At 38.2% G+C, this 21317-nt stretch overlaps 2 protein-coding genes across 2 annotated transcripts; both read right to left on the bottom strand.

Moving 5' to 3' along the window:
- Nucleotides 1–5936: 5936 nt before the first annotated feature.
- On the bottom strand, nucleotides 5937–7720 carry LOC125583475. The gene is made up of 2 exons (XM_048750454.1): nucleotides 6515–7720; nucleotides 5937–6423 (listed from the first exon to the last, which is right to left on the bottom strand). Exons 1-2 carry the CDS (start codon nucleotides 6787–6789, stop codon nucleotides 6036–6038), a joined length of 663 nt encoding a protein of 220 aa, XP_048606411.1. The 5' UTR covers nucleotides 6790–7720; the 3' UTR covers nucleotides 5937–6035.
- A 632-nt stretch (nucleotides 7721–8352) lies between these two features.
- Nucleotides 8353–11117, bottom strand: LOC106442135 (exocyst complex component EXO70A1). The gene is made up of 2 exons (XM_013883861.3): nucleotides 10946–11117; nucleotides 8353–10868 (listed from the first exon to the last, which is right to left on the bottom strand). The coding sequence occupies exon 2, from the start codon at nucleotides 10700–10702 to the stop codon at nucleotides 8678–8680; it is 2025 nt and encodes a 674-aa protein (XP_013739315.2). The 5' UTR covers nucleotides 10703–10868; nucleotides 10946–11117; the 3' UTR covers nucleotides 8353–8677.
- Nucleotides 11118–21317: the final 10200 nt, after the last annotated feature.

The raw sequence follows: 21317 nt of genomic DNA, 5'->3' as shown, positions 1-21317 counted from the left end.
CAGCGCCAGAGAGCTGTCTCGACGCCCAACTGGCCGCCTTATGTCTTATACGATCCACAATGCTAGTGAAGAGGTCTTTTTCCGTTGGCCAAAGTGTTATGGTAACCCGAGATATTTCCTACCGCTCCTTCATGTTCAATCCCGAGGCATTGTTTAACACGTTGCCGTATTTCCTGTAGGGTCTTGGCTGAAAAGGAAATAGGGGATTTAGAGGTATTAATCAACTGGCCAGAAGACACTTTATACTGCTGGAGGATTTCCATCAAGGCGGAGCAGCTATCCTCGTCCGTGTCCAAGAAGAACATTGTATCATCAGCGAACAATAGGTGATTCAGTCGAGGTGTAGGGATAGCCACTCTAAGTCCCAACATGTGGCCGTTACGTTGTGCTTGTCTACAAAGCCCCGATAGAACTTCCCCGCAAAGGATGAATATGCAAAGAGATAGTGGATCTCCTTGTCGGATTCCTCTAAATGGGGGAATTCTACCATGGACTGAGTCATTAACAAGGAAGGAATAGGAGACAGACTTCACGCATTGCATGATCAAATTGACCAGTGATGACTTAAATCCAAGGCGAGGACTGCTTCAATGAACTGCCATTCGAGCCTATCATAGGCTTTGCTCATATCCGTCTCGACGGCCATAGAACAGTGGATTTCCGCTTCCGACATCTTCAGTGTGTGTACAATCTCGTGTGTAATGAGAACGTTGTCTGAGATGGCTCTCCCGGGCACAAATGCACACTGCGTCTCAGAGATAATATCCTGTATAATAGGCTTTAGCCGGAGGGAGAGTATCTTTGTGATAACCTTGTAGGACACGTTACATAACGCTATCGGACGGTAGTCCGATACCAACTTGGCTCCTGTTATCTTCGGTATGAGACGGACATAAGTGACATTAGTAGGAGGCGGTAGGTGTCATGTCCGGAAGAAAGACTGGATCTCTAAGATTAGGGCTGGTCCGATTGTGTTCCAGTTGGAGTGGAAAAACCTTGCCGAGAAGCCATCCGGACCCGGCGCCTTATCTGGGTGTATGAGGAACATCACATGCTTTACTTCTGCAGCGTCGGGAATAGAGCAGATACTATCATTCGTAGTGTCTGAGATCGATGGTGTGATTGCAGACGTGACAATCACAGTGGTGTCTGCTATTGTAGTGCCTTAACGGAGGACGAGAAGATGTCCGAGAAGTAGACCAAAATCTGCTTTGCAATTTGTTCTTCTTCGTAGTAGGATGTGCCTGCTGCGTCTTCTATAACAGACATTCTGTTACGGGCTCGGCGTCCTTTGGCTATCGCATGAAAGTATCCTGAGTACTTATCTCCAGAAGATAACCCATTATCCTACTTCGTTGGCGCCAAAACTCTTCTTCCGCTTTGTATGCATTCATGAGCTCTGAGTTGATGGAGGTTATCAGTCTGTCATTCCCCTGAGGGTCAGTCATCGCTACGTCCAACCGCTGTTTCAAGCTGCTGATTGCTTCCTTGCTGTTGAAGTATTGTTCTCGCGTCCATGTAGAGATAGCTCGTCTACACATTGCAAGGCGGGTGTCGATGGGAGCATTTGTATTAGTATTCCAGACCCCATCAATTAACTCCTTTAGGTCGGCATTATCTCGGAGTCTGCGATCATATTTGAAGAGGCGATGTCGACGACGTTTTGCTGAATCAAACACAGTGATAATGGGCCTATGGTCTGACCCTTCAAAGCTGAGATATTGGCATATGCCAGTAGGCAAACTATCGGACCACGCCGGGTTGACCAACGTCCGGTCTAATCTGCAGTATACAAGGTGGGTGCGGCACCTTCCTCTCCAAGATAGTGAGATACCAGAGTGTTTCAGGTCAAACAAATCACACTGAGCAAGCATATTACGGAAGGATCCAAAGGTACCTTCCGTTCTTTCCGGGCCTCCCGACTTTTCACTATTATCCACAATCTCATTAAAAGCACTCGTCAACATCCAAGCTGTGTTTCGTGTGGATGCGAGCTCAATCAAAGAATCCCAAATTATATTTCTATTAGGAACTTCAGGTTCACCATACACAAAGGTTACAAACACAGTGGATCCTATATGGGAAATAACAGTATCGATAACATTCTTGGATGATGATAGGATTTGGAGATCAATATCTTAGTTTCCAGAAGAGAGCAAGGCCACCACTGCTAGATCTAACCGGTGGGACAAGGAGATGGTGATCCGTTACAAGAAAGTCTAGCTCGCTACGCACAAAGGAGTCCGGATTTTTTGCCTCCATGAGGAATATGATATCAAGGGATGCTTGTTGACGAAGATTCCTGATACGATGGACTGTCATGGGATTTCCCAGCTCACGACAGTTCCAGCTCATTTCTGCTAAGGAAGATCGGGAGTTAACCGAGGAAAATCCGTCGTCTTCCTCGTGCTAGCTGGTATCAGGACTATCGGTGGTGCCGCAGATGTTGATGTCGTTGCGTCCTGTGTTGTGATCGCTCTGGATGACGTGCCTTGTGAGGCTTGGAGACGAGCTAAGTTTCTCTTGCGCGATCCCGTGCCTGAGAAGGTCCTTGGATTGAGCCTGACAATGGTTCTTCTTTCTGTATTTTTGCGGGGTCGTCCACGTTTTCTCGTAGGCCTTGATGTTGCTTCAGCTTCTGATTCCTGGGGAAGTGGGGCTGGAAAGAGTGGCTCCTGAGGAGCTTCTATATGGGCACGCACAGCTGATGTTGAAGCTTGTATGATACGTGTTGTTGTCTCTTCCACCGTGCCATCCATTTCACTCAGAAGCGCTCGTTGTTTTCATGCTGCACTCTCCACCGGGTCTGGACAGTTTAGGTACTGGAGGGTAACTTCTCTGAGCTCTTTCATCACCTCCTCTCTAGAAGGAACTGTTGGTTCTGCAGGGAAGTCCACCGCATTCAGATTACGTTCCACGGAGGGTCTGGGAGGTTGGAAAGGAGCACTCGGGGGAGTCACTTCTTGGTTGAGCAGAAGAGACTTAACTCTCCATTGGAGGTTTGGAGAGGCACGGTTCCTTTCTCTATGAATCCCGTGCTCATGCTCCTCCTCTTGATGAGTGAATTTACGTCTCGTGTATGGAGGAGAGGAGTATTCCTTTTCTTTCTTCTCTGGAGATTTACCCTTGTTACGCTCATATGGGTGGAACGAGGCCGGAGCAAGCTTGTTTCGAGGCCCTGCGGAGAGACGTTGATGAGACTCTGCTACCAAAAGGTCTCCCATGGCGGTCTACTCGTTGCTGGAAGGGTCTGTTATCGCTACCAGTCGTTCCAGCTGGTTCCCGAGTGATTGGTTGAGGTAGTGTCTCTCGGTCGACTATAATGTGCCAGCCCATTGGTCTCTGTCTGGTGGGTAGTAGGAGCCGCAGGTCTCTCCGGGCAGTGAGACTGCAGGTGAGATAGACGGTAGCATATGGAACAGTGATTCCCTAAGTTTTCATAGTGCAAAGAGATAATGCTTTCCTCGCCTGAATCATAGTCCATGGATGCTTCCATATCAGCTGTTTCGGACCATCTACCATCACCCTTACACGAGCTGCAGATCTCGTAACCTCATAGGTTTCAAGCTCACCTAGTTCGAGGCTTATATTGCGCACGACCTTTTTCGTGCCAATAGTGTAGAGGTATGCCTCAAAGCGAGATCCAAAAGGGAATTTGCGCCGGGAAGTTTGGAGAAATAATAGGTTCCCAGCGTTGTACAATAATCATTCAGGGCCCATATTGATATGGTCTGTTGGCTAAGACCATCTTGACGTCTTATTCTTTGTTGAAACGGAATTGGAAACACCCATGAGATTCCATTTCTTTGCTAGGTAAGGCAGAACAGAGCTCATCTTTTGTTCTCTTGGGTTAGTCAGGCGGCCAACAAGAGTAAGCATGTTGTCCTTGATAAGGTCTGATGGGTCAAAGTCAGGTGCGCCCATGCGGAGTCTTGGAAAGCCTGATGGGTTGCTTGCAATGACTTTGCCTTTCTCTTCTGCAGAGAGTCTACGTCCCATGATTGCAGAGGTAGGTGGGGAACAAAGTCGGAAGGGGTAGAAAAGGTGACCTCTGAGTAGTAGACTATGCCTAGTTATGTGTCTTTAAAGAGAGTCTTCGGTGTAGTGTAGATAGATGGTTGCACTAGAAGAAGCTTCTATACTGGAAAGTAGTAGTGGATGGGAAGAAGAAACTAGCGAAGAGACTGAGAGCAGGCAGTTTTCGACAAAGGAGAGAGTTCTGTCAGGGGAGTTACTTAGAGGAGTAGCAGTCGATTCTAAGCAAACAGTTCAATGAACTATACCCGCTGACATGAGAGGATGAAACCGGTAGATGTATATTGTACCGAGAAGAGCTAGAGAAATCGTCGTTCATGGTCATCTCCGACCGACGGAGCCGGTGAAGAGAGGGAAGAGCACCGGCCAGGGCAGGCCGAGAATTTGAAAAATAACTCAAAGAGGAAAGTTAAACAAGGTAGGTGAGATTGCAGAAGGTAGCATAGATGGTCAACTTTCTAGATTAGGAAAGAAACCGGGGGGTAACGAGGTAGTTGCAGGGTGAAAGTGACAAGCCAGGACGTGCGTTGGGAGTCGGGGTAAGGAGCTTTTAGAAAATTTATTTATCCGGCATAAAATATTATAGCAAATCCTAACTATCGTATGGATTCGAATATAAGGTTGCAAATGTTAAAAACAAAAAACAAAACAAAAAAGTTGCAAATGTTGGTGTACGCATTGTGAATTTTATATAATCAACTATTTGATGCCAGCTCTGATGAAAGAATATGCCTGAAAAACCTGAGTTCGTATAGAATATTAGTAGTTTGAACAGCATGACTCATGCAAAGCAAAACAGCATGACTTATGCAACATTGAGAAATTCAGAATACAAGTGGAAACATTATCTTAGACCTTTGTTCACATTGAAGATTTTTATATGAAAGAATATGTGTGAGAATCCTGAGTTTTTAAGGAATATCGATCAGTTAAATAGTTTGAACAACATGACTCGGACTCGTGCAACGCAACGGCATGACTCGTGCTATGCAACTTATGTCATAAGAATACAAGAGGAAACCTTATCTTAGACTTAAACCTTGGTTCACATTACACCTGACTTGACCTAACCAAATTTTACGAAATATTTTTTTTTATTTGGGTCAAATAATGGAACGATATCCACTAAAGATTACAGGCAAGAAGTATGATCATATTGTTTAATTAGTGGAGATCAAACCATATCCACAAGTACTCCAATTCATTAATCATTATTATAAGTTCAACAAATTTATTATCATCTAAATGGTTAATTATCTATTTTTCCTTCAAAATTATCATATACCCATTAAATAAATATTAAATACACGTTAAATACCCATCATATCTACACGAAGTTAAGAACTTAAGACTACATTTTATATACCCATTAAATAAATATTAAATATCAAATAAAAAGTTCAAAATCAGTTCAGACCTATATCACAAGATTTACTGTATATACACGCTTAATCATCAAACACCAAATAAAATTAAAATTAAACGAAAAATACTTCCAGTTTATCCGAAATAGAACAGAAAACTTAAAAATTAGAAAGACAAAATCCCCAAATTATCAAAACCATTAGTGATAAAGTAATCCGGTTCTTCTCAAAATTTGAGGAATTTGACTCTTTAATTTTCGAGTTTTGTGTTTTATTTCAGATGGATATGAAATTCATTACTTTAATCGCTATTTTCTTTTAATTTTGATTGGTGTCTAATTAAACTAAAATTAATCATGGTGGAAATAAATATAATCCGAACTTTGAGTTTGTAGAGAAACTAGTATTTAATATTCATCTAGTATTCTAGTGAATATATAGAATGAATTTTTAACTTTAGATGAATATGGTGCTGTATGATAATAGTTTTCATAGAGAAATATATCGGTAACGCACATCTTAGCGACTAGACAACGATTCTATCAAATCTTCGATCAATTATTGCCAACGAAACTTACTCTACTCTGACAACAGAAACAAACAAAAAAACGAAACACAAGTGGAGAAAATAATGAATTATCGATCAGCATCTCGAAAACTAGTTAAACATAAGCAGCTATGAGTTTGAACCATAAAATCTCTATTATTCGTTGTCATCTTCATCCTCTTCTCTTGCAACTTACTAGTTTCATCATCACTACTATGATCATTATCATAACTGAATTTGTGATCCTCCTCATTAGACTCTTGCAATGCAAGTAAAGGCATGGAATTAAGGTTATTATTAGTCTTGGAGTAGATGCTAAAAGAAGACAGTGGTGATCTCCTTAGCTTGTTAGCAATAAGCAATCTCCTTCTCTTGTTCAACGGACTCTCCACTTTCTCTAGATCCTTGGAGTTGCTCGCTTCAAATAGATTCCCAAATGATTTCGATTTCCCTATGTAATGATTTGATAATCCTCTCCTGAATTAGAAAAAAAACACAAGGTTAATTAAAATTTGGGAAGACAAATTAAATGCCAAAAATTGAAAAGATGATCAAAGAAAAAACGTACTTGATCGGAAGAGAATCTTCCAGAGAGGAACCAAACCATGTTCCTCGTGACGAAACGGCACCGTCCTCTTCCTCGTTTGCGCTGCTTTCTCCCGACACGACTACAGATGATGAAGAACTCTCTGATATCTCCTCCGACAGAGACTTAACACATCTCCTTAATCCGATCCCGCTTCCACCGCGGCTAGATTCCTCCGTCAAGAACAGAGCCGCCGGTGCAGCTTCATCCTGCACCGCCGTACCAGCTTCAAACGTCGAACCTGCCAGAAACTCCATTTCTCAGTTCTTCTAGCCTTCTCCTCTTCGACCTCGTCTCCTCCTGTTATTCCACCAACCGGACTTAGCTGTCATCAACCGGCGATGCGCGCAAGTTAAGAGCTCGAGTTAAGAACTAATCTCCGGCGGAGAGAAAGAAAGTTGGCTTATAAAGAATTTATTATATACGCATAGGATGAGTCACAGTATTTGAGTCTCTCTCTGTGTAATACGCGCAAATGTTCTAAAAATAGTACCCCGAGGGAAAAGACGCTAACGGCGACTTTGACGTTTTTGACACGTTAATGATTTCGTGGTCTCTGCAGATTGGCTAGCTCTCGGACCTTAGCCGTACGTTTCGGAGTTACTGTCTCCGTTAAGTCCGATGCTGTCCGATGTACCCGATAGTTCAGTGGTCGTTATAACAGCCAAAAACCTTATCCAATTCTCATTATTACTGATTTTTTTTTTTTGAAAAAAAGGTAAAAGGTAAAAGTAGTAAATTTACGTCAGTGAAACCAGATAGGATTTGAACTAATTCATACTGAAATGATATCTACACGGATTTTGACATAATTAGTTTAGTTTTTGCAAGTATATACTATTAAATAATAATTTGAAAAAGCACAAACAAACTTGGGACTTTATCAAAGTGAATTTTGGAAACAACGATGTCTAAATGCATGAAGCAAAGGGGTCTCTCTTGAATGTGATGATTGAATCCTTTATGAGGACATTGTGGTTTTTGTATGCAAAAGATTGGCAAGGTGTGAAGAATCTCATTACAGTACTGCCCTCACGGGTGTAACTAGGCATGGGCATAAAATCCGGAACCCGAAATCCGAATCGAATCCGAACAAAAAAACCCGACCCGTTATCCGATCCGAAACGTAAAAATACCCGGACGGGTCTTGTAGGGTGGTACATAAAATATCCGAACCCGAAGTGTTATTAACCGAACCCGAACGGTAACCTGAAAAATCCGAAATTAATAGTCAATATAATTATTTTGAAATATATATAAGTATTTCAATTATTAAATTCAATATTTGTGGTAATATTATATATAATAATAAATATTAAAATTCTAATAAATGCTTCAAGTACACAATTAGTTATAAATAAGTATTTTATAATTTGCTCATTGAAATAAAAATTCTACTCTCTGTAAGTCAATACATATTTTTTACAAATGATGTTTGTTTTCATGCTTGATTTAACATTTTATTGTTATTTTATCAATTTTATATGTGATAGATTAATTTTTATTTAATTTAGATGTTTTTCTTTATGTTTTACTTCAAAAATTTTGTTTTTTACTTTGGTTATATCTGAACCGAACCGATATAACCCGAATCCGTACCATATATGATTACTTTATGGGTTTTATGATGCAATACAATTTTGAACCGAACCCGAAGTGTTATTATCCGAACCCGACCCGTACTAATAAAATTTTAGTATGAGACCTAGAAGCATAAATCTGAAAACCCGATCCGAATACCAACGGGTACCCGAACGCCCAGGTCTAGGTGTAACCAAGTCTAACGAGCTTCCTTGAAGGTAAAGAAAGAACAAGGAAACTGTTTTTTTCATACATTTTTCCATTATTTAAAAAAAAAAAATCATAAAATGTCACAAACGTAGCACAACATTTTTCCATTACTGATCTTCTAGCTATCTCACTAAATAGAATAATCTTAACCCCCTTAACCCCTAACATGAAACTTCAAGACATAAATGAACTAAGGGGACTTGATCAGTGACTAAAAAGCTATACCTAGAGCGACAGTATCTTATATACGTATAAAAAGTCTACATCTGCTTCTCCACTGAAGATAACATTCCCAGGAGATGGAAGAGCAGACACAACATGATCACATTTTCAGACAACAGAACATGGCTTCAATCATACAACAGCTGAAGTAGTGCGTCTAAGATCAACATCGTTCCTGAGTTTCTCACTCGGCGGTGTACCCTTAAAACTTCCATATCTCATGGGCCTAGGTATGTAAAGAGAGCTGAGAATCTTCTCCAAAGCCACCACCGTGTACCTCACGTACTTGCTCGAACTAGCATCTTTCTCAACCAACGGCCCATAGTTCTGCATATAGCTTCTGTAAACCGGCACAACAGCCTGAACAATCTGCTGACAAACCCTCTCCCTCAAATCTTTCTCAGGCACGACCCACGTGGACTGCTTCTTATACATCTCATCAAACGCATCGTTAAAAGACTTCAGCCTCTTCTTGACGAGATCACGCGCCGTGGCGTGTCCGCCAGAGAAGAGTATAAGCCCTTCCCTGCTCAAATGGCTTGGGAGCTTACCCCAAGTGTCTCTAAGGAAGACGGTAGCGTAATACTCCTTGTACTGATCATGCTCCTTCAGCCAGGAGTCTCCTAACTGATCACCAATCCTCGTACCCTTTAAGCTCTTGTAAAGATGATAATGATTGTTCATACCGAAGAAATGAGCTAGCGTTTGATCCGGATAGGCTTTCATCCACGCCTCCATGTTCTGCTCTATCATTTTGATGATTCTTAGAATCTCAACCGTTAGCTGATTCTCTTGGAACCTCTCTGATCTCCAGCTCTTCTGTATGAGCAGAACTTGACTAAGCGTTGATTTGTACTTATCTCCTACAAGTTTATTGCAGTAATCAGTCACAAAGCTGACAAGCCTAGGCACACCGCCATCGCTAGGCGGCTGGATCTGTTTCTGAATCTCCACCTGAACCAGAAGCTCCCAGAAGATCTCAGCCGCGCCGTCTATCAGCTTCTTGATGATATCTCTAGTGAAGCTTTGGATCTCAACACAAGCTGCTCCGCCAAAGAGACGGTTAAAGTCTCCCCTCAGTTTGTTTAAAGAAGTGAAGATGTCTAACAGCTTCAGAAGCTTGATTGGATCTTTCTTGGAATCGGTAACGGTTTTACCGAACTGGAGAAACGCGAGCATCCCCGCTTGAGCAGCTATCTTGGAGAAGCAATCTAACCAAACGTTTGAACCGAATCTCTCAAACACGTCGCCGCAAAGCTTGAACTCTGCTTCGAAGAGGTGCTTGACCGCAAACTCTAAATGGTTCCCCCACTGAGAAATGTAACCTTCGATGCTCTGCACGTCGTTGAACTCGGTGACTGATATGTCTAGATAGTCCAGGTCAAGCGCTTGAAGACTAGCTCTAACGTTAGAGCTCCTCACTTCAACGTAAATCGAAACGCACATTTCGAGTCTGTTATTCGCTCTGAGCCTCCCGAGAACGGCTTGCAGTTTGTGGATTACGGTCACAGGCAGCTGAGGCGGCGCGATGCACGCTTGTTCTCCTAATGGCGGCGCCATTGGAAGTGGGACGCTGTTGTCCTTCAACAGCCTCCTGAACTCGTTCTCGAGCTTGTCTAAAGCGGCGTCCCTAAGCCCGCCGTCAAGGCGAGCTTTCTCTTGTTGAAACTCCCTGAGACCTTTCAAAGACTTCTTCAGATTCGAAAGATACTTCTCGTCAGCAACGCTGTGGTCTTCCAGATACTCGACTATGTCCTCCAGCCACTGGATAGCTAACCCACAGTTCTCGCCTAGGAACCTCAACGCTTCCTCTAACCGCTTTAGTACGGCTAAGTAGCCGGAGAGATCGTTCTTGGGGTCTGATAGCAAAGACTTCTCGAGTCCGTGGACAGCGTCCAACACCTTGAGGACTGCAGCTGCTGGACCGACGGCTCGGTTAATGTGGCCGCCGACAGCCACGAGAGCTTCTCTATCTGCTCGTATGGGTCTTACAGCGGCCTCAAGGGAAGGCAGTCTCTGCTCAATCTCGTCAAACCTAGGACTGGTGCGCTCCAAAGCTAAACCAATGGCTTTAGATTTCTCTAGACTCGATTTCAAATGGTTAGTTGCAGCTATTAAGCTCTGTATCCCTCTATCCACCATAGCAGGTTCCGCCATTACTAAACTTAAATCAGAATAAGAACCCTAGAAAACTCAGAACTCTCACTCCAAGACACTAATTAGCTTCCAAACTAATAAAGATGGAGACTTTTAATAAATCAAACCCAGAAGCTACTTAGCAACAAAGCTAGACAAAGAAACCTCCACAGCTACCAAGCAACCCCTGAAACAATAAAGTTTTCACCTTTTTAAGTGGAACAACACAAATGAAAGGGATCATGTAGAGGTAATGTCTTTTACTGTAATGGGTCGCCGGAGCAGAGTCGATCCAGCCGGCGGCAAAGGCGTGAGCTTGGCGGAAGAAACGAAACGGCTTGAGATTCTTCAGAGAGAGAGAGAGAAAAGAGAAAGAGAGAAACTTTTTATTGTTTTTTGACAGTTTTTTTTTTTTTTTGGCCGACGGAAACTGACAAAGTGCAAGACAGTCGAGCACAAGGTTTCATACAGTATCACTTGCGAGTTGCGACGATTTTTTTTTTTTTTTTTCACTGTTTTCTTTATTAAACGATAACAAAATCAACAAACATGTCTAACAAAAAAAACTAAACAAACAAAACAACTAAGGGTTTTTGCAACGGGAAAATTATCACCAGGACTTAACCATACAAATATATGTATGATACCAAGAAATAAGTATCCTCAAACACTGTCTGAATTTCGTCCAATTGCTCTCTGTAATGTCCTCTACAAAATCATAACCAAGATTTTGGTTTTTCGGCTGAAATCTTCTCTCGACAAAATTGTCTTGGATTCACAAGCAGTGATAATGTTATGATTGCCCATGAGCTTATGCATTCTCATAAATCAAGGAAACGAGTGTCCCAGACATATATGGCTGTTAAGACAAACATCACTAAAGCTTATGATCGTGTTGATTGGAATTTTCTCGAAGGTACCTTACGAGCATTTGGCTTTGCAGAAAAATGGATAACTTGGGTAATGGCTCTGGTCAGTACAATTGAATATTCAGTGCTTATTAATGGTGTTCCTCAAGGACATATCATTCCACGGCGGGGGTTACGTCAAGGGGATCCAATATCTTCATATCTATATATTCTCTGTGCTGATATTTTGAGTCATCTAATTGATGTTCAAGTCCGGCGTAAGAAAATAAATGGTATTAAAATCGGACAAGGGACTCCATATGTTACTCATATATTTTTTGCGGATGACTCTCTCTTTTTCTGCATTGCTAATCAAAACAATTGCAAGGCTCTAAAAGAAGTGTTTGATATCTATGAAAAATGCTCTGGTCAAAAAATAAATCAAGACAAATCAGTAATAACTTTTGGTTCTAAGGTTCATGGTTCCAAACAAGACTCCTTGAAACACATTCTTGGAATTTCAAATCATGGTGGTGATGGGAAGTATTTGGGTCTACCAGAACAGTTTGGATGGAAAAAAAAAGAAATGTTTAGTACCGTTGTTCAACGTGTTAAACAGAGAACGTCTCATTGGAGTACTAAATTTCTTTCACCAGCTGGTAAAGAAGTTATGATCAAATCGGTTGCTGTATCAACCCCTATCTATTCTATGTCACATTTTAAACTCCCTGTGGCAACAACACAAGAGATAGATGCCATCTTAATGAGATTCTGGTGGGGTAAAAATGATCTTAAAGGTTTATCATGGGTGGCTTGGAAAAAATTACAGTATACGAAGAAATAAGGAGGGCTTGGATTCAAAGATTTACCCAAATTTAATTATGCTTTGCTTGCCAAACAAGCATGGTGAATCTACTCAAAACCAAACTGTCTCTTTTCCAAACTTTATAAAGCCCGACATCTTAAAGGAAAACAACTTCTAGAAGGGAAAACATGTCGTAAGCAGTCATATGAATGGGCATCTTTGCTTGCTGGTATTGATGTTTTAAAGAAAGGATGTAGCTACATTGTGGGAAATGACAAAGATATACAAGTTTTCAAAGATAACTGGTTACCTGTTATTCCACCTCGGCGTGCTTCTACAAGAATGAATTGTGATTTACTTGTTAGTGATCTGATTACAACTCCACCTTACAACCATTGGAATCCGGTGGCACTACATTCCTATTTATGCGACGAGGACCAACGTCTCGTAAGCCAGATATATTTAAGCCAAACAGAAAAAGAAGATAAGTTTATTTGGAGTCATACACGAGATGGAAACTATACGGTGTCTTCTGGGTATTAGGTTGCTAGGCATGCACCAGAGTTTTTGATTGAAGCTCCTCCAATTCCTTATGGTGATCCTATTCTAAATGATAAGATTTGGAAATTAAATATAATGCCCAAACTTAACCATTTTCTTTGGCGTATTCTATCGAAGGCTATTGGAACAACTACACGACTAAATTCAAGAGGAATGAATTTAGATCCTATCTGTCAGAGATGTGGATTGGCAGAAGAGACAATCGACCATTGTTTTTTCACGTGCCCAGATTCAATATGTATTTGGAGATTTTCAAATCTACCTTTTACGGCTCCATTATTAACAAATGATTCTATGGACAATAAAATCGGGTTTCTGCTGCATATTCAAGGCGTACAATATCTTTCGTTGTATCAACGGTTGTTACCTTTTTGGTTACTATGGCGTATATGGAAAAAGAGGAATTTTCTTCTCTTTAGGAAACAAATACTGCAACCAAATGTCACAGTGGACAATGCTTACGCTGACGTTAGAGAATGGATATCTCATTTATGTTCATCATCTCCTACAGTAAGCAATACAAGCGCAGTTTCTTCTTTGCATGCCTTATCATCGTGGAAACGTCCAGATCAAGGTTTTCTAAAATGTAATTACGATGCAGCATATGATTTAAATTCGAACCAAGTTCGAGGTGCATGGATTATCCGGAACTGTTATGGTCATCCTTATATGTGGGGTTCGGCTAATTTGGGGTTCTCTAATTCCAGTTTAGTTGCAGAGACAATGGCTTTACTTGCCGCAATGCAGAATGTTTGGATAGGAGGATATAGCAATATGATCTTCGAAGGAGACTCAGAAATCTTGGTTAAAACGATCAATGATCAACTAACGAACTCAACCATTCATAATCTTCTTGAAGAAATTACTAGCTTGAAGAATAAGCTTTCTACAACAACATTTACTTTTGTCAAACGTAATGGAAATCAAGCCGCCCATGAAATTGTTCGACATGGTCCAGCAAATTCTATTTTTGAAAATTGTAAAGTTTATCCACCTAAGTGGTTAACTCCAACTTTTTATTCAGATATTATGCTTTCAAATTAATAAAATTTAAGTTCGTCGGAAAAAAAAAACAAAAAAACTAAGGGCACAACACAAGGCCCATATAGCATAAGAGCCCAAGAAACCCAACTATTAGATACAGCTTGCGGCCGTAAGCACAGCAAGTAGAAACCATTGAGGAAAGATGATTAGTCATCCACCACGAGTTCGGTCGACAAACGATTCATGATCCACGTGTCAAGATAACCAATCACCGTCTTCCTTCGGAGCCAGCAACGAAGCGCGATGGAGCTCCACCAACAGGAGAGACAAGCCGGTGAAAAGCCGCTCAAACAGAGAAACTCTCACCAATATCAAAGTCGCTAAGCCTAGACTGCGGATCAAACGTTTCGGAGAGGAGAAATCAACCGTCTTCGATCGAGCCAGTCAACATCGATTTTCCTGAATTAACGATCAGACATCCTTGTTGATACGAATAAGCTTGAGGATGAAACAACCCAGCCGAAGGGAATGAAAGAGACATCGGAAGATTAGCTCAAGAGTCGGATGAGCGAAGGAAATACATGAAATGCCGATCAAACACAAACCCAGAGAAAAGACTCCGGAAGAGAGCCGGCGAAGTAAATACTATAGAAGCTATCACTCTCTGGAGGCAAAAGCTGGCGAAGCCGGTGATAGCGAACAACCGCTTCCCAGAGTCAGAGCCCGATGGTCGGGACTTTGTACCGGATTTTACCGGATTAAAATCCGGCGAACTAACACAAAGATCGCTCTCTCTGAAAAGGAAACTAAAGAAAAAGAAGAGAAAGCATCAAAACCAAAGACATCCCCTTCCTCTGAAAGATTTTTCTGGAGATAAGACGAAGAGAGAATCGCTGCTCTCTCTAAAAGTAGAGAGAGAGCTCTGTCTGAGATTTAGTTATAAACATAACTTTCTATTAAAAAAATTAGATTCATTAAAATGATAATAACATAACTTTTTGTTTAATAATTTCATTTTTATGTTTTGCTTTTTCTGTCGATAAAATTATGCTTAATTTGTGATTTACTTTTAGAACATCTATCATTTATCATATTAAAAGTGAAGTACAAATGGGAAATAACCATTGATTCACAACTAATATTACACTTTTTGCCACTGGGAACAACATTAATTCTTCGATTGATCATTATTGTCTATTCGTAATTTATCACAAGTTAAAAAGCCCATTCAACGTATGTATCCAATAATCATTGGTTTACTCTTAAACCAACCAATCGAAAAACAGACCCAATTTGCATTTGTTTACTCGGTCTAATCGCGGTTAGAATTTCATTTTTTTAGCATGCCTATAATTTCATTTATCTGCATAAAAATGTGGACATCTATTAATAAACTGAGCGCATAAAATTATGTCTGTACGTTTTGGTTTTGTGTATACATTAAATTGTTAAAATTGTATTTGGTTTTGTACATAGTAACAGTATATATGAATTATTAATCAAACCAAGCTAAATGTTATAGATAAAACAATCGTTCAGGAAAATTTTAAAATGTAGTAATATACAAACAATTTTAACTAAGTCAACCAAAATCATATTGTCTGACAATATACCCGACATATATCTATAATAATAAAGTTGGATTGCCTCTCTCCTCCTGCGTCCACGTCATCAAGGAAGGAGGGGCAAATCATGCCACCTGTCGTCAGCTTTTCATGAACAAAAAACCGGACTTCGTTCTCTTCCTTTTTAGAACGAAACGCATCACTTCGTTCGCTTATAAATTTCTCTATGATGGCCTATTGGGTTTAATTATTATTTTCGAAAAGCCCAAATAGCTTCTGAAACATTCTTCTTCCACCTTCTGCTGTCTAGCCGGATAACTCTCCTGCTGCCGACTACAAAAAACAAAACGTCATCGGTTACAAATCTCGAGAAAGAACAATAATTAGAGAGATTTTATTTCAGGATAATTACCGCATGATAAAGAGAAGAAGTTGAAGAGTCATGTGAACGCCTTAACAGAAAAATCATTCATAATAGACTCGAGAGGAAACAGTGATCTCATGGCATTGAAGAGGACAGGAGGAGATAGAGTAAAATTAGGATCAGTCAGGTTCATGAGAGGATTATAGAGTTAAAAGGATATCGATTTTAAGCAGAGTTGCGGATCTCTGTTTAGATCGGCAGTTGAGTTCCAGACAACTGAGTTGCCGCCAGCGAAGAGACAACGAATCATTACGATGAACGTGCCTTGGTCTTCTTATAACTTTTGCATTGAATCTTTGACTCAAAAACTTTTGTTAAGCTTATTTTAGTTCACTTAATTTTTCTAGTCTGATTCGATTTAATATTAACATCCTATTTCTGTTACAGATTGGAGTGATTTGTTGTGTTGATCATCAGTATCTAATCAAAAGAAGAGTCTTAAGTTTCATTATATCCATGATATATTTTCTCATTTTGATTGTTAAAATATTAATATTGCGAAACTGACTCTGTAACAGAGTTTGATAGCAAGATACTTACGTTTTACATACACCAAATCGAAAGAGACTCAACCTTTTTGAAACCTTTTATGGCTACTCTCTAATGTTTTTGTGGCTTTGTTTACTTGAAAATGATGGTGATTATTTATGTTTATTGTATGCTTTCAGTATGCTAAGTGTTGCTACACGCCTTTTCTCTTCTTGGACTTGGAAACTGATTGGGTGATGAGGAGAAGGAAGTCATTCTTAGAGGTGTTTAGTACCAGGTTCTTGCAAAACTGTAACACCATTTTATGGAATGATGGTTTTACCTGCAGGCCATATGCAATCGCAGAACCTGGCTTCAATATGCCTTGCAATTATGCAGAAACTATTATAGGCAATGAGCCCTCCGGTTGTTTAAGCGAAGAATCTTCAGTCTCAAACTTTTGCATCTCTCTTCAACATTTGATCCATACCATAAATAAAAGACACCTACTTTTGGAATTGCTAAAACATATAACCGCTTGTCAGTTTCATGCCAACTATCCACAAAGACACATTTAGCTGACTACTTCTTGGCATCGTGTCCAGTAATAAAAAGATCATCTGCATTTATAAACTGTGTTTATTAGCTTCTTATAGTCGTAGAAAGCTTCTGTTATACTTCTTTTGTTTCGTGGAACTACATGATATTTTCTATATCTTGCAGGTACGGTGTTTAGATGATGTTACAGGTTTTTTTGGTCTTATTGTTCAAATTACCACAGAGAAAGGACGATATGTAGCAAGAAGTTATAATCCTCGGTAATAACTATTTATGCCATCTTCTTACTTCATCAATTTATTCAATTTATCTGTACAGTGAGTTTATGTATATCAAGCCAAATTTCTCAAGGTCATATATTGTTTTTGTAAAGAAATTAAAAGGTGTATATGAAAACACTTTTATTCTCAGGCAGCTTAATACATCTACTGCGGTGCTCTTCTTTTTGAAATCTTTCTAACACTTGATGAAAAGGGGAATCACAAAAGAACAGCTTCTTTCTGATAATCGAATAATAGAACACCAAGCTTACAGGTAGACCAGTTACTTTACTGATATAGTCTAAACAAATGAATAGCCAAGAAGAAGACAAGGGGGCTACTCACCGAGATTACAAGTCGTCAACTCTCTATTTCAGCTGACCCGATGCCACATCAAGTGGCAAAACATCTCCCCCACCAATCCTAATACCAATATGGAAGTTCCAAATTTTATCTTCTTCTGAAAATAACAAGAATATAGATTAACATAATTAATGAATTTGTATATTAAATGGACACTGTATGAAAACAATTAAATAAAGGCAAGTCAACCAATTATTTCATGCACGTACAATCAACAGACAGGTGGCCTTTCCTACCATTTTATATATGTTTGTTCGATTGCTACATCAAGTTTGAACACTCTTTGCAAATTCCAAAAAAAGGTTGTATTTCTTGTACATAACTGATTTCTCATACTTGCCAATTCTAATATTTCTATAGCTATATTTTTTTAAAATATTTGTGTGGTGTTAAAAGATAGTTCATTCTTTGGGTTTACGACGCTCAAAAAGATTATATTGAGTTTATTAGTAATGTCTAGCAGGATGAAGAAACTAAAAAAAAAGAGATACAGAAAGTGGAGACGGTGTTTTAACAAGTTATCTCTATATATAAATAATAAATTTTGGATAAATAATAAAATATAATAAATAAAAAGTATTAATTAATAAAATGCAGTAATTTCATAAAATATACAATAAATTAATTTTATATAAGGGAGTTAAAATAAAATAATATATATTTTAAAATTAATCATAACACTTATTTTGAAAATTCTAGTAAGTTATTTAAGTATGGTTTATTTTTTTCAAAGATAGTAATATATAATACACTTATTCATATATTTGCCCAAAGTAGTAACAATAAATATTATGTTTTCATTATGTCTACCAAATTTAAAATAATCTTCTTTACATCTATTTTTCATTCTTTAAATTAGTAATTATTAAAATGTATAAAAAATAAAAGTACCAATAAATTTTTATAAATATATTTGAAAAGAAAATAAAATGTGAAAAAAATTCCATCCTACTTACTATTATAGTAAAATAAAACAAACATTTAAAAAATCTAAAATAATTACAATCATGAAAAAAAATTAATATTGAAAACATATAATTTCTTAAATGAATAATAAACAACAAGTATAAGAGAATGACCTGAAGAAGATTAGTGAACAATAAATATCACTTTCCCTAGATACGTTCGGGCCACACCTACCTACCGACGAATGTGATTTCACGCATTCAACATCACAAAAACTATTGAACAAATGAAAAATGATTTTTTATAAAAGAAAATAAATAACATAATACGTATAGGACACAAATACATAAATACAAGCTTTCTTAAAACAAATTACTAATTTACTTCCTTTATATATACGCCACGCCTTGAATTGTCCTACTTTACGCATATTCTCTCATCACCACAGAACCAGAAATCAGTAAACCATTTCCTGCTACTACATAACAGTGTCATAAACTAAAAATGTTCATTACAATAAAATAAAGAAGGAGAACATTAAGATGCTACACACGATAACATCATATAAAACAACACAACTAATCAAAGTGTTTTCTTTGTAGGAACAGAAGCGATGATGCACAACAGAAGGAAGCTGGATCCTTTGGAAAGAAGTAACACAATGAGTAATTTAGAAGAACAAGGGGAGCTGAACTTGCAAAGACATGTGGACATGTCCGTTGCATTAGTTTTTTATTTTATTTTCAAGCTCAACGAAGTTAGAGCACTCCAAGTCTTTATTAAAAATAGATGCATGAACAAGTGTGGTGATAGAGGATGACACTTTCTACCACCGACGAAGCTAAAGTGTTCCCGAGAGCTGTGACATAATCAGTAGACCAAGAACCCAGCCTTGGCAGGAGATTAGTGATACTGAAAATTAGATTCTGCAGTTCTGTGAAACACTCTGGACGCAACAAAGTCTCTTTATCTTAAGTGGAAGAAGACTCAAGGATAATCAGTGGCAGATGTAGAGAGGTAGGAAAGGGGGCAGCTGCCCCATATGAATTATTGAGAAAAATATTATTTGCATTCATTTTTTGAAAATATTATGATTTAGTGTTAAATTTCTTTTAATGCCCCCATGATTTTAAGGTTGAACTTTATATTGTCCTTGGTGAATTTTATGGCTGGCTCCGCCACTGAGAATAATAGTCGTTTGTCGCATATTACTCAATGATTCTACTACCAGGATCTCAAATCTGCAACATGCTTGAAACATGAAGAAGAGAAGACGCATATGTATCCAATTTGTTCATTTTAATTTTCAGATTATTAACGGTTACACTACATTGAAGATATTTTGGCTAAATTACATAAACCAATCATATTATAGTTTTATTGTAAACTCACACGCCCGTAGGGCGGGCCAACCACTACTTAACTATATTTTTCTAAAAGAAAACCGTGAGACATATATACTGTATGTGGAATGTTAGTAATGTATTTGATTGAAGATATATGAAATCTTAATCAGCTCCATAAAATATGGCCAAAATCAACCACTTTACCTCTAACTTAGCTTAACAACATCCTATTTTTGCTATCACATTAACCAAAAAGATTTCAATCTTTCACATACAATCTATAAATGAACAACCAGAATATTTGTATCCTATATACTATTACATAAATGAAAAAAAAATTGGCAATATTTAAAGAAATTATATTTCCTTTAAAAATATTTATTTCGATATTCCTCTATATTATGAAGATAATCTTTTAATAGGATACAATAAAACAAATATTCTATGGATTAAACCAATCAATAATCGATTTTGTAGACTATTTACTCAAGTCTAAATATCTAATCTTAACAAACCAAATATGAGTACTATTAAAAATATCAGAAATGGTAACTAATAATTCTTTTTTAAGACGTGCCAATCAAGCAGTTGAGAATATTTTGTACAGATTTCTTTCATATTTTCCCAATCGCACAAACCATATATATACCTTCTATTACGTGAAACTCTATTGTTATTCATAAAGAAAAAAAAACAAATCATGTCTAGCAAAACATGTTTTACTCTTCACAAGAATCTCAAGCCATATAAAATCGGATGGCCCATTCAAGTAATTTTGCATTGTGGAAACATAACACCTCCTAGAGGAGAATCTATCATGACTGTTGGTTTTCTTTTTAACGGTGAAGTGATCTTAGACAAGAAGAGGTAGAAAGAGATGAATCGAGAAGATGAATAAGCTAAAATTTTACTCATCGACAAAAATATATCAAACTCAGAAAATGGTTAGATATGTTTGTTTATTTTTATTTATATAAATATCTATAAAATGGTTATATACATCAAACCCATAAAATGGTTTTAGTACAAATATTTATATAAACCGCTTGAATCATAAACTGTACAAGACAATATATAAAATCACTGAAAATATCTGTTATAAAATGGTGTTGTTTAAAAATACATATTAAACCAATATTTCGATTGGCATATGTATAAAGTATATACATTTATAATACCAAAATGAAAGAAAACACCCGTGCGGGGGCACGGATCAAAATCTAGTTTTCTTTGAAATGTGTTTGGACTTTCCGAATCTTTTATTTTTTTTTGTCTTTCTGATTTAGTTTCGTAGACTTGTGATCATCTGCTTTTAGTGGTTACCATTTTTCAACTTTGTGGTAACGTAGGAGTTAGGCCTAAATTTAACTCACTTTGCTTCCAGCATAAATGATGATTTTATTCTTTTGTATGCAAATTTTTCCAGAATAAAGTTTTAACATTTGACCGCTGAAAAACTAAAAGTTTAACATTGACCAGATGAAAAAGTCATTAAAAGCATTTAAGTTCAATACTTCCTCCCTATCGTAACAAATATATATTACTCTC

The sequence above is a fragment of the Brassica napus genome, chromosome C3, assembly GCF_020379485.1.
Source record: "Brassica napus cultivar Da-Ae chromosome C3, Da-Ae, whole genome shotgun sequence".
NCBI lineage: Eukaryota > Viridiplantae > Streptophyta > Magnoliopsida > Brassicales > Brassicaceae > Brassica > Brassica napus.
Note: the sequence above shows the minus strand (reverse complement) of the source record. Positions and strands in the feature narration are given on the sequence as shown.

Coding starts and splice junctions, on each gene's coding strand:
- LOC125583475 (XM_048750454.1), bottom strand. CDS start 6,789: ATGGAGTTTCTGGCAGGTTCGACGTTTGAAGCTGGTACGGCGGTGCAG. Junction 6,424..6,514: donor GAAGATTCTCTTCCGATCAA/GTACGTTTTTTC, acceptor TTTCTAATTCAG/GAGAGGATTATCAAATCATT.
- LOC106442135 (XM_013883861.3), bottom strand. CDS start 10,702: ATGGCGGAACCTGCTATGGTGGATAGAGGGATACAGAGCTTAATAGCT.